Raw genomic sequence first — 12,270 nt, forward strand, 5'->3', positions numbered from 1 at the left:
CACGTATCGAATGCTAACCATCCTATGTGAGTTTTACCTCCTACTATAAACCGCAAAACTAATTTTATCGTCGTTTGGTTTTCTTTGGCGGGATATTGAGACTAATGTGTTAGAATCCTACCTCTACGGTGAAATTTTTTGGCGCTAAAGGGACAGCTCGTTAACCTTTAAGTTTGTGATTGTGCTTTCTTGCTATATTGAGGGTCGTTCGGTTGAGATCCATTAGGAATATTTTAAGGTATTTTAAAAAGCGCGCGAACCAATCGCTTTCTTGGATATGAATAAAACGGGTTATTTTTCTGTCTGTTCTTTGATTTATAATGGCAATCAAGCCATAAATGCGAAATATTTTAATATACTGGGAAGGAAAGACAAGATGACACATGGCCGGTTATAAATATATAGGGAATGCGGAGACTATGTTTAGTATCTAAAAATAAAAAAGTACGCACGCCGTGAATAAAATGATCCAAGCATTTATAGGATAGGCCTTATCACGGTTTCCTGCCGCCATTTTGGATTATCTGGGCGAATATGGGCGAGTAGGCAAGAAATCAGATTGCCCATCTATACATACATCTATACATTCTTTAGAGAATCCACTAAATTGCACGGGTGTACGAACGAGTAAGTACATTTAAATGGCTTTTTAGTTATGATAAGTAATAATAATTTAACCCACACCCTAAGAAACAGATCAAAAGATCTATGCATCATTTATTTGATACCATGATTCACATATATATTCCTTAGAGAATCCACTAAAGTGTAAGCGGAGTAAGTACATTTAAATGGCTTTTTAGTTATGATAAGTAACAATAATTTAACCCACACCCTAGGAAACAGATCAAAAGATCTATGCATTATTTATTTGATAGCACACATGATTCACTATATATATTTTCCTTAGAGAATCCACTAAAGTGTAAGCGGAGTAAGTACATTTAAATGGCTTTTTACATTATTAAATTCATAGTAATAAAAGTAAAGCTTTTGATACAAATAACGCGGACCCAAAAAATTGGTTCAATAAGGTTCTACATTACAAACGGCTAAGAGTATAAAATCTTGTTATCAAAATAACGATGATTAAGAGTCAATCTTTTTCGCTAAGCTAAGAAACATGTATTTGCTTTCAATTTGTTCATATATTTTTGATATTTTTTGATACTTTTGATATTTTTTGATATTTTTTTCATTTACAACTAATCTTGGCCTCCTTTCTGAGCTTTGACTCTAAACAAATCAATCTTTTACATTGATAGCTTTCCAAGACAATTTTTTTTATTAGTGCTAATATTAGGACTTGTCTAATAACTCTTCTGTCGACTATTCATCATCTTGCTTTATAAATATATCTTGGCCAGTTCATTCGATATAGGAAATATACAGGATTTAGTCTAATAAATATATAGAGAGATATTGTATTTTCCAGCAGAAAAGTCGATTTATGAGTAATAAGTATCTATATTTCGATCATTACTTATAGTGGTTTTATTAAATCTATCGTTAATCTAAAACTTAAAAATCATAGTTCCAAAACCTCACTTGAATTAGAAAAGCCAAAAAATCAAGATTTTCAAAAGTGTATTTTGAACATTTAACGTTTTTTTAAGAATTTTCTCTCGGTAGTCGACCTTTCTTTGACGCCATTCTTTCATTTTTTTATTCTCAAGGCAACGAAATACCTTAGTAATTACTATTGTATAGAAATATGTAACACTTAAGAGCAATAAAGGCAATAAATATGTTGGTTAAAGGTTTCTCGTCTTATCGGAGCCGAGGATTGTTCGAGTCCTCAGCCTCTAAGGCAAGTTCTTAATAGCCTTGAACCCACATAGCACATCAATATGCATAGCTGTCAAAGGTCGCTATCGTCAATATCAATCACTGTCAAAACTGTCATTACGTTATATTTTTCTTTCTTTCTTCCTTTCTTTCTTTCTTTCTTTCTTTCTTTCTTTCTTTCTTTCTTTCTTTCTTTCTTTCTTTCTTTCTTTCTTTCTTTCTTTCTTTCTTTCTTTCTTTCTTTCTTTCTTTCTTTCTTCCTTTCTTCCTTCCTTTCTCTTTCCCTATCGCACTACACCTCGCGTTGGGCGAACCGTTGGCCCTAATAGCCTGTGTTTATATCAATACTTATTATAATATCTTTTTCCTGTCTATATCATTACCCCCCGAGGATCTAGAGTGTTTTTTTGCAGTAATAAGAATCATAAGTGACTAAAAAAACTTGCGACCCCTCCCCCTGCGAAATTTGATGGCAAATTTGCAAGCTTAAAAAATGTACTAATTTTAGCCCTTCGAGTCTATAGGTTTTTTTAAAACACAATGTTCGCTTCCCGTTATTTTTTCGTAGTTTGATTCATTCTATTCAATACACCTACGCCTTTCTGTTATTTGATGGATGCGGGGGCTTCTTTTTATTCCTACAGCCCAAGGCAAGCGATTTCTGTTTATTTAATCTCTAGCTATGTATGAATTTGGAAGATTAAGATCCAGTTTGCATGGATAGTAGGAGCAACATTTGAATGAATTATGTCCATGTGCTAATGACGGCTAGCAGACTATTATTATTATCATCATCATCATCATTACCATGTATCATCATCACTATCATCATCACTACCATCATCATCATCATTATCATTATCATCATCATCATCATAATCATCATTACCATGTGTCATCATCATCATCATCATCTTCACCATCATTACCATGTATCATCATCACCATCGTCATCATCATCATCATCATAATTAATGTAAGATCAACCATTAGGTAGAGAACGAAAACGTTTACATTAGGAAAAGATTGTAATGGCGACTGTTCCATGAATATAGCGAGAGAGTGATAACACTTGCGCTACTTCTCACTTAGGCTAGTAGCACATTCTCTCCCGTGTGGGGTCGAGGGGGGTAAATATTCTTTACCCCATACCTATTTTTAGTATCTAATTAAATTACAAGGGGTGGTACCCAGGGGGGATTGACACCCACCACACCCCCTACCCCCTGAAAAGGATCTACTATTAACCAGCGTAATATAATAATAATATAGAAAGATTATCCTTTTAACCGTGACAAAGATATCATCCTAATAGAGAAGTAAATAATGATCTTTAGGTATGTTTTAAAGTTAAAATAAAATCATCCTAACACAACAACGCTATCGTGCAATATCAGTAATAATGACATATTTACTATGCTATAATCCGGCCAAACGCTAATTGATATGGTATTCAGTCTCATGCGCCTCGGGGCAAGCGGTGATCGTTTAGAAGAAGCTCCTATATTATTGTAATGATTGATTACTGCAATTTGATTTAGATTTTTCTATTATCAAATACTGAAGTATACGAAATAGAACACCTATGAATTACAATGACAGCTTGTCCATCTAGTCTGTGTGTTGTTGATAAACACAATAGAATTACTGTCTACCTCTACTATTTTTCAAAAAATAAAAGCAAAATACACACACGCACGCCCTATAATCACCTATGAAGTATGCCTAACTCGAACGCGCGTTAGCTAAGATGGGTTTTAAATGTGTTTATTTCTAAAAGAGCGAGGTTTAGATACTGTAATTACTATGTGTTTTGACAAAATAGTTATCGCAGGTTGTTGATTTTTCTGTTACGCAAATTACTGCCGCAAATTATAATTTCGTCATTCAAAGACACGTTAATTTCCCTTGTACGAGCAACACCCTCTCTAACGCAAACTGCTCAAAAGTGTTCTTAATTTTCTCATTAAGAAGGCGCAAACGATTCGTTGTTTTGTGTGTTTTTCTATCATTACCATTATTTCTTCCCAAAACACCTGCTTCATCGGATTCAAATGCCCAAAACCCGATAAAAAGGCATTTTATCTTTACTTCAATTTCTACCCAGAAACTTAATCTATTAGAGTAGAGCTATTTATCTGATCAAGGACTTTCCTTCCATCAAGATTTCTGGCTCTAAGAATTTCGCTTCACGATTTCTGTAAGTAGATTTAGAATTCATTCAAATGTTACTTTTTCTAGCTCTAAATTTTACGGAAATTTTGTTTCATTTTTTGTATTTACCTATCTACATTTCTTTTCCATAGCACACTCTTACCATTTTTTCGCGCGTTTTGTGATAACATCGAGCAAAATGCGAAAATTCATCATTTTCATCATCTAAAAAATGTTGGCAAAAAAAACTTTATATGGGATACTATACGCTGTCATGTTTATTAACATTAGAATAAAGTCACGCCGTATTCTTTTAGTATTAGACCCTAGAAAGCTTATTCAAAGGAAGAGTAAAACGAGCTAGTCGCACGCGCATTGATTTGTGAGATTTTTTTTACTTTCTCGTAATGTTCTTTCATGCCAGAAACACGTATGACAACTCGTTAAGTTTTTTTTTTTTTTTTTTTTTTTTTTTTTTTTTTTTTTTTTTGCTTTTGGCCTTTTTCCTTCCATCTTTTTTTCCCCTCATTTCCTATTTTTCTTTTCTGTTTAAATCAAAAATCACTTCTTTAATATTTACCTAAGTACAGAGTGAATTTCCATGAGTGAAGGTAATCTCATTACCGGCTCTGCATATAGAATCTGAATATTAGCTACAACCACTATGCTTTTCTTCTCCCTTTTCCATCGTTCCTTCTTTTCTTTTTTCTTTCTTTCTTTTTTTTTTTTTTACCTTTTTTAAAGAGAATAGGAAAAAATAATTTTCTCCTCTCCTCTCCTCTCCTCTCCTCTCCTCTCCTCTCCTCTCCTCCCCCTCACTATATTTTCACTCTCACGAATTCCCATATTACTGACGTCATTCCTACTCTTAAGTACTCACCTAAGTGACGTCTCAATCTTTTAATACATAACTGACCCTTGACTTGCCCAACCAAACTTGTCGACCTTTTAACATACCAAAACTAAAATAACAGCATGAACATTTGAATTTTACTTTAACTAACTTTTGACTATAACTAGTTTAAATGATTATTACACGTAGCCTTTTTTTTTTCTTTTTTTTTTTTCTTCTTTTTTTATGTGATAGATAAACATTCAGTTACAATCCTTTTCTTATGTCGATACAGAATTGTTCCAGAGTTTGTTCCCTGTACCAATATATCGGATACCACTCTGTCAAGAATTAGTCCTCCACAGTGGTTTTTTCCTTCATAACAGACACATACTTGAGAATACTATTACCTAAAACTACGAGTCTAGATCCGCACTTATTTGTGCCAAGGGCAATTTAGGACCCATGCATTTTTCCTCTGTACATATTTTCTCGGAAATTTCAAAGCATATAAAAAAATTGTTGGTTGACATAACAAAACAAAACGATGAATCTGTAGCTGAATTCAACAAACATGGCTGCCGTTATCACAAGCAGTTCTACAAAACAAACTAAATATAACCGTTGATTCCGGCCGAGAATAATTCCATTACTTCACAGCCCCTTTAAAAAAATTCCATCCACTCTGAAAATATCGTGCGGTGTGTATACCAAGAGGTATTGCTTAAGACGAAGTCATTTCGAATTTTTATTGTTATGGCTTACTTAACTTGTTCATAAAACCACAAAAGCGTGTTAACTTAAAATTGCTGACTTATTATAATCAAAACTCCAGTGCGTAAAAACTTAACACATCTGTGTCGCCGTAGGGATCCACACGTTTAGGAACGAAACGAGTATGTGAGAAAAGTTGCCGTTACTTGACAATTACGCCGACATATTTCTTATTTTTTCGCCTCTTTTCAACTTTTGGTGAAGGCTAATGATATGAATATTATGTTTGAATTATATTCATAGCTCTATATGATTCGCTTGGAATTCCATCAAGTGGTTTCTTTCGTAAAAGAAAACCTTCACATGCGTTACTTGTCGCGCATTGACGCATTTTTTCTCGCATATTTTAGGGTCATAGCAATAATTCCAGTGCTTGTTTAAGTTAGAGCTAAAACAAAACCAGCGTTTTGACAAGAATTACGAGTTTTGTTTTCTGTTATATTGTTCAGAAATTAATTGCTTCTCATCAAGAAATAATTTGTATGACTTTCAAGTTTTTCTTTTTTCTACGCGCGTTTTTCCGATGTATCCTTCGGCTTTAGCGGTAAAGCGCACAATTACATTCCCCGCACATGTTCAATCCCTCTTTGATCTTAGTTATGGCTACCTATAACTTCTTTAGCCATGAACACAAAAATTCCTATGCGTACATATTCTATAGATCTTATACAGCCTGAAGGCCTGAAGGCAAATAGATTAGTTGTATTGTGAAAAGTCATTCAAGTACATCGCTCATTTGATTCGTCTAAAGACAAGGACAATATTACCTGCGATCACTAAGCGTTATCAATTCTGGTTTTATTAACAACCTGTGTCGTTTAAGAAAACTCTTACAACGTATTTTAAATCTTAATAACTTTAAAACAATATTGATGAGTTCTAATTTTACACTATAGGGAGTCGAGAGCTCATTTTGGGCTCAACAAGTCGTAAAGTACTGGTAGATTGAGCAACAGAACAACTCGAACATCTTGTTATTATTCATCGTCAGTTGAACACAACGACTTGATCTGTGTGGAGGATTACTGTAGTGCAACCATGGACCCAGGAGTTCAGAATTCGTCGAATATCAACCAAACACAGCCTATACAATTGGGTGGGGAACCCGAATATTCAGTCGTCATACGGTTTTTGCTGTTTGGTGCTATCATACTCGTGTCGCTTGTCGGGAATATTGCAGTCATCTTCATAACGTACCGTAACAGACAAATGAGAACGTTCGCTTATTTCCTCATCGCGAACTTGGCCCTTGCAGATGTCCTAGCGACTCTGTGTCTACCTATAATCGTCGCCTATCTTGAAATTGGAAAATGGGTGTTCGGCGAAGTGATGTGCAAGCTGGTCAACCCGAGTATAACTGTGTTTGCAGTTGTGACAAGCAACACGCTCGTAGCAATCGCCTGTGACCGATTCCGTGCTCTGATTTTCCCGTTCAAGCTCAAACCTTCCACGTCGGAGACCAGACTCATCATTGCTCTCATCTGGATGATAGCTTTCCTAGTCACTTTACCCAGCTACGGTTCGAGAACTGTCACTATTGATGGCTATTGTTTAGAGATTTACAGCAGCGATACTGAACAACAAATTCTTTATGTTAAAATCTACACCACGTTCATGTTCCTCGTAAATAACTTTATTCCACTTCTGGTCATTCTTATCCTGTACATCAAGATCAGTATGACTTTGGCACACATTACTTTGTTTCCTTCGCTTCACTTTAACAGACCCTCGTCCCTTGCACAGGACAGCCCTGGTGAAAGCCCAAGAAACTCTGTGTTGCTCCGTAATGCGAACACTGCCTCAGCTACTAAACGGCAGACGATGGAACGAAAGTTCATTCGCATGTTACTCACGGTAGTGCTGATTTTCTTTTTCTGTTATGTACCTTTCCAAGTGTTCTTCTTGATTTGGTCTTATCTTGATCTCACAAAGGTGGTAGACAATAAGGCACTATATTATTGTAATCATTATCTCCATATTCTAATGTGGTTACCCACTGCATTGAACCCGATATGTTATGCAGCCCTCAACGAACGTTACGCCAAGTACTTTAAACGTATACTAAGATGTTCATTCTCTAAACTCAAGCAGTTCGGGACGACAGCAAATCCTAGTGGTTACACCGCTGCATCTCGACGTAAATCCTCGCCTTTATCTGTCTGAGTCGAGTGCATCCGAAATACATCGAATACATAGCGAAATTGACCGCTATAGTCTTCGTCCCTGTCCGAAGAAATGGCTCGGGTTTAAATCGGTGTATATTCCAAGTGCATAACAGCAATATCACGAAAGCATCGCGGCTTTGCATTCGTATTTCTAAAAGCGGCAATTGTATATCCGAGGACAGCCCGATGCTTTTACGAAGGAAATCGGCTTATCGGCCATTGGTCGGAGTAATAGAAACCAATAAAACTGATGAACTGTTGGAAGCTACGACTTAATTCCGACTGCTTCACGAACATATTTATGGACTCAAGGCGAACTATGGGCGGACTAAGAATATAATATATATGGTAGGATGAACTTACAGATCTCGTCTTATCCCAAATTGACTGATTTACTTGGGAGAGAAGTCAAGACGTAAATAACTGGTAAAACGCAAATAAACAAGTATGTGTGGTCAGTGGAGACTTCAAGGAGGAAATAAAAAAATCAATGTTTGTACGTCTAGTGTTCCGTGGAAACGAGACACGGAACCACAGTAGGTACGAACCGTAATAGTCCCCTTCACAGTAGTTCCCTGGCCCATTTAGTAAGAGGTAACCGTACCTGTGCATCTAAGCGAGAACGGCGGTGACCTTACAAAAATAAATATCACCGCCGTCCTATCTTTGATGCACGGGCAAGCGATTGCCTACAAAAATGGCGCTCAGAACTGTTAGGGGACTCTTATTAAATCAATAGAAAAGGATAAGTAAAGAAACTAGATTCTCTTGCTTTCGACCTGGGAAACAAGAAAAAAAAAACAATCATTAACTGTTGCTGGGATGAAATGTAGGTAGATTCTTATTGAAACGTTTATTTATGCCAAGACAACAGAGTGAAAAACAAGACTTGTGCAAATGTTTTCGTATTTATGTTTTTTGGAAGTTGTTTGAAATGGTGTAGTCGACTCTATACATATCGTTGTTCCTGTACCATCAACTAGTATGTCCAATAGAATAAGTACAATATGTTAGCGTCTGTTCCGAAAGTCAAGCAAATAGCTTATGATTGCAGCCATCGTGGTCGACCAATAGCATTCGGGGTAAGTATTCACGTGATTATTTCCCGCCATAATGGTGGTTGGTCATTTTCACGCCCAATAAACTTTACCCACATCGATTCTACCACCTAGTTGGTTTACCATTTAGAACGATTTCCATCATAGTTTATGATATGACCAGTGTTCAAAGAAGACACACGTCGAAATCCCGAATGGAGGACATAACAATAGGTTTCCAATTCTCAGGAAATTGAAATTATTTTGTTTTGTCCTCCAAATTGAACTGCTTTGACGTCACATGCATGGGGTCTATTCAGGGCAAGAGATAACGAAGCCTGTTTTTCCACCAATATAGCATTCTGCCCCGGTTAACTTTACATGATGGTGATTATTTAACAGCGACGGCAGAAATACTTTGCTTAGTGAGCCACGGGATTGCTTGTGGTCGCAGGTTTATTGAATACCGTCTTCTTTAGCACTGTCATATGGTACACACTTGCATTACAAGCAAAAGCATAAGCAACAGGTGCAGACTCGAAGATGTCCTTCGCACGTCTATGGGACACGACTATAGCGGTGCGCACTTGCTTATGCTTATACTTGTGCAATCAAGCTTATGTAGACAAGTTTCTATACATCGTTTCATCGGTCCAACGCAAAGCATCCAATCGAGGCTGCGAGAGTAAGAAACTGAAGTCAAACTTGTACCCTACAGCCTCAACCTCATGTTTTGTGTTTGACCATTGAATCGATCAATTAGCGGATTAGAATACGCGAGTGAAAAGCGTCTCCGCATGTGCTTGTAACTTAAGGCTAATTCTTTTATATGGTCTTTATAATACAGTATCTTGATCTTATAAAAGTAATTTTTCTCATCAGATATTCGGAGAAAAGAAACGTTTGTTTTCTCACTAAAACACTCTAGTATAGACCTAATTAGCTTCGTATGCAAATTGCCCATTCCAGATCACATGACATTCCCTTGAGAATTGTTCTTTTATGACGAACATGTTAAAATATCTACACGTGAAAGAATCAACTCCCAAGAGTGGCATCACATGGTCTGAAATGTGCACAACAAACAATGAAGCTAGATTGCTAAAATGAACGCATGCGCAGACTTATTAAACTCGTGTCAAGATGCGAATTTTCGAAGAAAAGAAATTGAAATTCCAGTTATTTACCATCTGTATTTATTTATTTCTATGATTGAACAGTCGCAAATGGACTGAGAGTGATTGAATTCAATGAATTAAAAACGTGTGAAGATCTCAAATTAATACCAATAAATTAAGAAACCAATAAACCTGTGTTTCCTTCGTTTGTGGGAGTCCCATTCTCTTAGTATATCCTTTCATTACTTACACACTTTATATCATATTATTTCACATATCTCCATGGCTTTTTTATATCCCCCGGTAACTCGATATCTTACCAGCAAACGTTTAGCAGTGAAGTTGTATAATCGCCTTATTTTCCCCTGGAATTTCAGTACTAATAGTCTTAACAATAACACGCCTTGGTAAAGTACAATTTAGGAATTACGTCTCAATTACTAAGGAAATTCATTTATTAGAATTAAAGGAATTGAAAAAATGTTCGTACAAAATACAAGGTATTCTGGCAGAGTAACTTGAACGAGTGATAACTAAAGGTGCGAAAGAGACTGCTCAAGAATTCGAAAGACGACAGCAGACTACCTGCTTTGTTGAGTCATCCTTCTACAACCCGTATAACGTCCAGACGTCTGCATCTTTTTTGATTATTAATAAAAATAACGATAATAATTCGTATTACTTGTATTACTCGAATTCCATGGAAATAACAAGATGCGCAAATATGCTTCAAAAATACTACTCAGAACGTTCGGTTGTGAAAGGGATAGTTGCCAGCCTAAACACAAGAGATTTGGTTTAGATTATTTCTGCCGTTCGAGACAAATGAAAACTGGCGTTGTTTCTTCCTTTCAAAGAGTAACGTCAATTACTTTCGGGTTCAAAACGAAAAAGTATTTCGGAAATAAGTTACAACTTAAAAGCTTTATTTCGATAGATACTTTGTCAAGCTCCGGTGCTTAGTTTCCGATATGCTTTTCCAAGTCAGTGTAGATTAGGTTTCAATCCAAACGCCTAAGAAATTCCGCCCTTTTTGTGTTTCATAAAATCCTTTGAAGTGCTAGTCTTACGAAAATAATATTAACACAAAAAAAATCCCCGATTTTCTTTATGCTTGAACAGGTTATAATGTTCACTAATAAACAATAATTCAGGGGTTCGAAAAAGAAACTTTTCCCGTCTGAATTTTACTTTCGAAAAAATTGTCAAACGCCTGTCCGCCATTGCTATGAGAAGCGATTTTGTCGTTGCATTTTAATTTATGTGTGACATACTACACTGACTCTACAAAATTCTCTGTAAGAAGGGAAGCCTTGGTTTAAAGGTGGTGTTACACGGGCCAACTTGCTGTGGTTCTCACGCTGTGGTACTCACGCTGTGGTTGATGGGAAGGATTTAGTGAGTTCCCGGTGCATCAGGGGAAGGACGGAAGAAAAAAGCTCTCCTTCCCAAAATCCACCGCGCGCAAAAAAGCCTGAAACAAATGACGACTGGGTACGAGTCTGGATAAGTTTAACCAAGCTTCAAGACATTTCCAATAAAATTTCATAGCTGTCATTTGTGCGCATCTTTTTAAGCACCTCAACGCATTCCTGGCGCACCTCGTCGAGCTAATCCAATATGGCCGCGGATGAAAGATAATATCGATTCCAATCTAAAAAGAACTAACTTTCGCTGCTCGAAGATTAATCTATTTGATGCATTTAGTCTACACGGTGAACGTTTCAAGAAAGGTATTTGGAAAGTCAGTTGTTTTAGACACCTAACAATCGGCAGAAGTTGGCAGACATCCTGGTTCCAGCGACCCTCGAGATACCTATAACCTTGGCTAGTATGATAAGTAGTTATGACTTCATCGATAATAAGTACTAGTGTCTAATTAATAATAGGTCTAATAAGTGGGTAGGGGGCTCGACGGACGCTTTTGAAAATGACCCTAAAAGGTACGCATAAATTAACAGAGATGCTGATTTTAGACCCTAAAAGGTACGACCACATTTAAAATGACAACGTTTCCAACCATTATATTCTTGTATGACGTTCGATATTTTTCAAAACGAACAAATCTGACCCTAAAAGGTACGGAGTCAACTGGGAGTCAGCCGGAGACCCTAAAAGGTACGCGAGGTCTCATTTTTGACCCTAAAAGGTCCGTCGAGCCCCCCTACCCACTTTTCAATAGAAAAGAAGATGTCAGCCAAAAGACTTGCACTATGAATAGGCTGCTGTAGAAGTATGCTGGCTGACAGCCGCTGCTAGAAAAGTAGCTCCTATTTAAGTGATGCAAACCATTTTTAAGAAGATTTAAATGATATCAAATTTTCAAGAGGCTTTCGTTTCTAATGAATCACTGTCGCCATATTTTCTTCCACTCTTATCAATCGTACATTACAAGCTAAAGA

At 36.6% G+C, this 12,270-nt stretch overlaps 1 protein-coding gene across 5 annotated transcripts in view; it reads left to right on the forward strand.

The window, feature by feature from the left end:
- LOC116293646 (RNA-binding protein 41) overlaps positions 1-10,059 on the forward strand; it is a 51,081-nt gene extending 41,022 nt beyond the window's left edge. For 4 of the 5 annotated variants that reach the window (XM_089038974.1, XM_031701105.2, XM_031701106.2 and 1 more), the window contains one exon: positions 6,445-10,059. In XM_089038974.1, the coding sequence (XP_088895100.1) occupies positions 6,587-7,711 (1,125 nt within the window). In that variant the 5' untranslated portion in view covers positions 6,445-6,586 and the 3' untranslated portion in view covers positions 7,712-10,059. The remainder of the gene's footprint in view (positions 1-6,444) is intronic. The other variant, XM_031701104.2, reaches the window with a different exon arrangement.
- Positions 10,060-12,270: the final 2,211 nt, after the last annotated feature.

The sequence above is a fragment of the Actinia tenebrosa genome, unplaced genomic scaffold, assembly GCF_029948245.1.
Source record: "Actinia tenebrosa isolate PJP-AT-01 unplaced genomic scaffold, QUT_ActTen_1.0 PGA_scaffold6__47_contigs__length_16458017, whole genome shotgun sequence".
Taxonomy (NCBI): domain Eukaryota; kingdom Metazoa; phylum Cnidaria; class Anthozoa; order Actiniaria; family Actiniidae; genus Actinia; species Actinia tenebrosa.